The following is a 7,500-nucleotide window of genomic DNA, read 5'->3' as shown; positions in this document are numbered from 1 at the left end:
AGAGAAGCAAACGACTAATCAGACAGAACAAAACAACACAAAGAGACAAAACAACACAAAGAGACAAAACAACACGAAGAGACAAAACGACACAAAGAGACAAAACGACACAAAGAGACAAAACAACACAAAGAGACAAAACAACACAAAGAGACAAAACGACACAAAGAGACAAAACAACACAAAGAGACAAAACAACACAAAGAGACAAAACGACACAAAGAGACAAAACAACACAAAGAGACAAAACAACACAAAGAGACAAAACGACACAAAGAGACAAAACAACACAAAGAGATAAAACGACACAAAGAGACAAAACCACACAAAGAGACAAAACGACACAAAGAGACAAAACGACACAAAGAGACAAAACGACACAAAGAGACAAAACAACACAAAGAGACAACATGAGATAAAGAGACAACATGAGATAAAGAGACAAAACAACACAAAGAGACAAAACAAAGAGACAAAATGACACAAAGAGACAACATGAGATAAAGAGACAACATGAGATAAAGAGACAAAACAACACAAAGAGACAAAACAAAGAGACAAAACAACACAAAGAGACAACATGAGATAAAGAGACAACATGAGATAAAGAGACAAAACCACACAAAGAGACAAAACAAAGAGACAAAACGACACAAAGAGACAAAACGACACAAAGAGACAAAACAACACAAAGAGACAACATGAGATAAAGAGACAACATGAGATAAAGAGACAAAACAACACAAAGAGACAAAACAAAGAGACAAAACAACACAAAGAGACAACATGAGATAAAGAGACAAAACAACACAAAGAGACAAAACAAAGAGACAAAACAACACAAAGAGACAACATGAGATAAAGAGACAACATGAGATAAAGAGACAAAACAACACAAAGAGACAAAACAAAGAGACAAAACGACACAAAGAGACAAAACGACACAAAGAGACAAAACAAAGAGACAAAACGACACAAAGAGACAAAACGACACAAAGAGACAAAACGACACAAAGAGACAACATGAGATAAAGAGACAACATGAGATAAAGAGACAAAACAACACAAAGAGACAAAACAAAGAGACAAAACGACACAAAGAGACAAAACAACACAAAGAGACAGAGACAAAACGACACAAAGAGACAAAACAACACAAAGAGACAAAACAACACAAAGAGACAAAACGACACAGAGACAAAACAACACAGAGACAAAACAACACAGAGACAAAACAACACAAAGAGACAAAACAACACAGAGACAAAACAACACAAAGAGACAAAACAACACAAAGAGACAAAACGACACAAAGAGACAAAACGACACAAAGAGACAAAACAACACAAAGAGACAAAACAACACAGAGACAAAACAACACAAAGAGACAAAACAACACAGAGACAAAACAACACAAAGAGACAAAACAACACAAAGAGACAAAACGACACAAAGAGACAAAACGACACAAATAGACAAAACAACACAAAGAGACAAAACAACACAGAGACAAAACGACACAAAGAGATAAAACAACACAAAGAGACAAAACAACACAGAGAGACAAAACAACACGAAGAGACAAAACAACACAGAGACAAAACAACACAAAGAGACAAAACAACACAGAGACAAAACAACACAAAGAGACAAAACAACACAAAGAGACAAAACAACACAAAGAGACAAAACGACACAAAGAGACAAAACAACACAGAGACAAAACAACACAAAGAGACAAAACAACACAAAGAGACAAAACGACACAAAGAGACAAAACAACACAGAGACAAAACAACACAAAGAGACAAAACAACACAAAGAGACAAAACGACACAAAGAGACAAAACAACACAGAGACAAAACAACACAAATAGACAAAACAACACAGAGACAAAACAACACAAAGAGACAAAACAACACAAAGAGACAAAACAACACAGAGACAAAACAACACAAAGAGACAAAACAACACAAAGAGACAAAACAACACAGAGACAAAACAACACAAAGAGACAAAACAACACAAAGAGACAAAACAACACAGAGACAAAACAACACAAAGAGACAAAACAACACAAAGAGACAAAACAACACAGAGACAAAATGACACAAAGAGACAAAACAACACAAAGAGACAAAACAACACAAAGAGACAAAATGACACAAAGAGACAAAACAACACAGAGACAAAACAACACAGAGAGACAAAACAACACAAAGAGACAAAACAACACAGAGACAAAACAACACAAAGAGACAAAACAACACAAAGAGACAAAACAACACAAAGAGACAAAACAACACAGAGACAAAACAACACAAAGAGACAAAACAACACAGAGACAAAACAACACAAAGAGACAAAACAACACAGAGACAAAACAACACAAAGAGACAAAACGACACAAAGAGACAAAACAACACAGAGACAAAACGACACAAAGAGACAAAACGACACAAAGAGACAAAACAACACAGAGACAAAACAACACAAAGAGACAAAACAACACAAAGAGACAAAACAACACAGAGACAAAATGACACAAAGAGACAAAACAACACAAAGAGACAAAACAACACAAAGAGACAAAACAACACAGAGACAAAACAACACAGAGAGACAAAACAACACAAAGAGACAAAACAACACAGAGACAAAACAACACAAAGAGACAAAACAACACAAAGAGACAAAACAACACAAAGAGACAAAACAACACAGAGACAAAACAACACAAAGAGACAAAACAACACAAAGAGACAAAACAACACAAAGAGACAAAACAACACAGAGACAAAACGACACAAAGAGACAAAACAACACAAAGAGACAAAACAACACAGAGACAAAACAACACAAAGAGACAAAACGACACAAAGAGACAAAACAAAACAAAGAGACAAAACGTTTGTGTTCTTCTGGACTTTTCCGCTGGTTGTCGATCTCTGAGGTCAAACCGTCTCCTACATCATGGACACTATAAACGCGAGTCAGCGAGGAGGTCAAAGGTCACAGCAGTGAGGGTTTGTACGTGTTGGGAGTCATTCAGTGGTTTAATGTTCATCTTCAGTCGACACAACAAACTGTATGAAGAATATAAATATGAAGTTAATATCATTTTAGTTATCAATAGCATTTAAAAGAACTGGCTCTTCATTAACTTTGAACTGATGTTTACAAATACAGCAGCTCCTCTTTAACCGTATTCTACTTGATCTCATTAGAGTACACAGAGTACGCAGAGTACACCATTTGAAAGCAGCTTTGTTTAAAACCATCCGGCTGGTTTACATACCACACACATGCACACGCACACACACACACACAGACAGACACACACACACACACACACACACACAGACAGCATCAGTTTCCTGGTCTTGTGGTTTTGATCCGTGGTGCCTTCAGGTACCGTTTGTCTCAGAGTCATAAAAATGAGATATCAGTTATTATTTCAGGAAGTAACTCACTGAGACAAACTGCCTTCAAACATTTAGTAATGTGCTGCCACAGAGCTCCAGTCTGAATGTCTGCATTACGTATTTATGTTTAATATGTATTTGTGTGTCAATAACTGGCGTGTATGTAGATATATTCAGTGAAAATACTCTGTGTGTACTTTATAGTAAGCCTGCTTAACACTCACATGGGCAACGTCGGCAACAACTCCTCTGTGGCCAGGGATCTGCTGATGACGTGTTTCCACAATGACGATGCCTTCAAGTACCGCGCCTACACCATTACCTACCTGCTGCTGTTTCCTATCGCCATTCTCTGCAACATCGGAGCGCTGGCCGTCTTTTTCCTGCAGGGAAACCGCAGGTCTGTATCGCCATTTTTGTGAGGTCCCTCCATTGACTTCCATTTAATCTTAACCTTTATCATTACAACATGCAAACATGTATCGCCATCTATGTGAGGTCCCTACATTGACTTCCATTAATTCTTAACCGTTATCATCAAGACATAAAAACATGTATCTCTAGCTTTCTATACTTCCTCCATTGACTTGCATTAATTCTTAACTGTTATCATCAAGACATAAAAACATGTATCTCTATCTTTCTCTACTTCCTCCATTGACTTGCATTAATTCTTAACTGTTATCATCAAGACATAAAAACATGTATCTCTATCTTTCTCTACTTCCGCCATTGACTTGCATTAATTCTTAACTGTTATCATCAAGACATAAAAACATGTATCTCTATCTTTCTATACTTCCTCCATTGACTTGCATTAATTCTTAACCTTTATCATCAAGATGTTCAAACATGTATCTCTATCTTTCTATTTTCCCTCCATTTACTTGCATTAATTCTCAACCTTTATCATCAAGACATTCAAACATTTATCTCTATCTTTCTATACTTCCTCCATTGACTTCGATTAATTCTCAACCGTTATCATCAAGACATACAAACATGTATATCTATCTTTCTATATTCCCTCCATTGACTTGCATTAATTCTCAACCTTTATCATCAAGACATTCAAACATATATCTCTATCTTTCTATACTTCCTCCATTGACTTCCATTAATTCTTAACCGTTATCATCAAGACATAAAAACATGTATCTCTATCTTTCTATACTTCCTCCATTGACTTGCATTAATTCTTAACCTTTATCATCAAGACATTCAAACATATATCTCTATCTTTCTATACTTCCTCCATTGACTTGCATTAATTCTCAACCTTTATCATTAAAACATACAAACATGTATCTCTATCTTTCTATACTTCCTGCATTGACTTGCATTAATTCTCAACCTTTATCATTAAAACATACAAACATGTATCTCTATCTTTCTATACTTCCTCCATTGACTTGCATTAATTCTCAATCTTTATCATTAAAACATACAAACATGTATCTCTATCTTTCTATACTTCCTCCATTGACTTACATTGATTCTTAACCTTTATCATCAAGACATTCAAACATTTATCTCTATCTTTCTATACTTCCTCCATTGACTTCCATTAATTCTCAACCTTTATCATTAAAACATACAAACATGTATCTCTATCTTTCTATACTTCCTCCATTGACTTGCATTAATTCTCAACCTTTGTCATTAAAACATACAAACATGTATCTCTATCTTGGGAAGTTTCTCCATTGACTTCCAGACAGCCAGGAGCATGCTGGGTAGTGGAGTAGCCTCAGGTCCTGGCCTGGTTAGCAGGTCTGTCTGGTTAGTCGGCCATTTTGAAAAGCTGCATTGTTTCTCTCTTCAGGAAGTTATTATCTTCTTGTTTTTCTTTCTCAGCCGATTGAAGGAGAACCTGTTTTTAGTCCCTCGGATGACGTCATGTAGTTTATTGTTGTTGTCGGTGCATCAGAACGAGAGGTTGATGATATGAACTGTTAAACACTGAGGTTGAGGTCAGACCTCGCTGTCGCTTCACTGGAACTGAAGTTCATTCGTTTCCCACATTCAGAGATTTGAATAAGATGCAAACATCATGTCTTAACTGAGCATGAACAATATTCCATCAGAGGAGATGCTGCATCATCACTCTTCTTATCAGTGATGATGTCATTAAACAGCTGACCGTTCGTCCCTTTAACTTCTTGTCTTGCATTTAAAGAGTTATTAAACTGAATATCATAGAATAATAATACATCCGTCTTTTAACTTTAGAACCTTTTTGTAAATTATGTTTTTATATTTGGTGCTTTTTTATAATTTAGTTGATCGATCTTTATTTTCTTTTTTAAATAACTTTTCATTTTTTTGCATGACTTTATTAACAGTTTTTTATTGTTTTATTTATTTATTTTCTTAAGATAGAAATGTTGTTAAAAGTATAATATATGACGGCGTATAAGAATATATGAATATTGTTTTCAACTTTATAACATTTTTATGAACATATTTTTAACTTTGTTATAATTTAATTAATTTATATATTTGCTTTATCTTCCCTTTAAACATATTTTTATCTTTTTAATTTTAATTTATTTAATATTTCCTTGAGTTTGAACGGTTATAAACATTATATATTATATGATAGGATAATATAAAAGCATGAGGTTTTTAATTCAACATCTTTAAATTTTTGAACTTCATAACTTTTTTATTTTATATTTTCTGATTTTATTTATTTTAAAACTTTCTTTTTACTTCATCTTCTTTTATTAAATACATATTTTTACATGACTTTATCACCAGTTTAATTTTTATACATATTTATGTATATATTTCACTTCAACTTAAATCAACTATTATACATCTACTTTTCATTAATATTGTATTAAAAATAATACAATAACTTAACTTAATCACCATTTTATAGACTTTATCTTTTTTAACTTTATAACTTTTTTATTTAAATTGAAACAGTTGATATGTTGACATTTTATCTTCAAACAAAGCTAATAAAACTTGAATACAATAATAAAAACACTTCCAGATGTCTAACATCTCTCACAGAACGTAAATAAAACATAAAGGTGTGTTCTTCCTGTTGCCTCCCCAGAAGCTCCGCCCCCTGCGTGGTCATGATGAACCTCGCCCTATCAGACGGGAGCTTCTCCCTCACCCTCCCACTGCGATTGGCTTATTACTTCAGGGGCGGAGTTTGGGACTTCCCTGATTGGCTGTGCCGACTGTGCGTCTTCGGCTTCTACGTCAACTTGTACACGAGGTAACACACACACACACACACACAAACAAACAAACAAACAAACAAACAAACAAACAAACAAACAAACACAAACGCACACATTCAAAGATGACTCTTCCTCCTCAGCATCCTCTTCCTCACTCTACTGAGCGTGCTCCGTTGGCTCGCTGTGAATCATCCTCTTCGTCACCGGACTCTGGTCACGCCCCTTCGAACGCTATTGGTCTGTCTAGGAATCTGGCTGTTTGTGGGCGTGTCCTCTGTCCCCTTCCTGATTGGTGGGGTGATATACAGGTGAGACAGAACTTCATTTCATTCTTTTTTTACTTTTTAATACTTTTTTTACTTTTTTTTTTACTTTTTTATTTAATATTATCATACATTTAACAAGTAATTAATAATATATTATGTTACGTATGTTACTACAGTATTATTTTTGAACCTTTTTGTAAACGTAATCTTTTTAACTTCATTTAATTCATTTTTTCGTGACTTAATTATTATTTATTCATATTTAAATTACATTTATACATTAAAGAACAATTAAATGAAAAAAAGTACAAAATGATTTTTAATGTGTTCACAACCTGGTTTTATTCTCTTCTCTGACCTGGAGGAGGCGCAAATGTACTTCAGTTTATACTTCATGTATACTTTGTACTTTTTTACTTTTTAACAAGAAAATATTGTAGTTCTTGCTCCTCTGAAGATACTACCTTAAGATATGCAGTTCACTCATGTGGCTGTAATGATCTGTTCAGCCTCCAGGGGTCACTAGAAACATGTTGGTCTCGCAGTTCGACTCTGAATTGAGAGAATTCAAATGATGAAATCACAAAATGTTACTTAAGAACCCA

General features: G+C 34.5%; 1 protein-coding gene across 3 annotated transcripts in view; it reads left to right on the top strand.

Moving 5' to 3' along the window:
- Positions 1–7,500, top strand: part of cysltr3 (cysteinyl leukotriene receptor 3) — a 9,877-nt gene that overhangs the window by 1,408 nt on the left and 969 nt on the right. For all 3 annotated transcript variants that reach the window (XR_013773083.1, XM_079296050.1, XM_079296049.1), the window contains exons 2-4: positions 3,631–3,826; positions 6,497–6,664; positions 6,770–6,937. Coding sequence is in view for 2 of the 3 variants with exons in the window: in XM_079296050.1 (XP_079152176.1) it covers positions 3,631–3,826; positions 6,497–6,664; positions 6,770–6,937 (532 nt within the window). In the remaining variant the exon portion in view is untranslated. The remainder of the gene's footprint in view (positions 1–3,630; positions 3,827–6,496; positions 6,665–6,769; positions 6,938–7,500) is intronic.

Source organism: Melanostigma gelatinosum (genome assembly GCF_949748355.1).
Source record: "Melanostigma gelatinosum genome assembly, chromosome: 23".
In the NCBI taxonomy this organism is placed as follows: domain Eukaryota; kingdom Metazoa; phylum Chordata; class Actinopteri; order Perciformes; family Zoarcidae; genus Melanostigma; species Melanostigma gelatinosum.
Note: the sequence above shows the minus strand (reverse complement) of the source record. Positions and strands in the feature narration are given on the sequence as shown.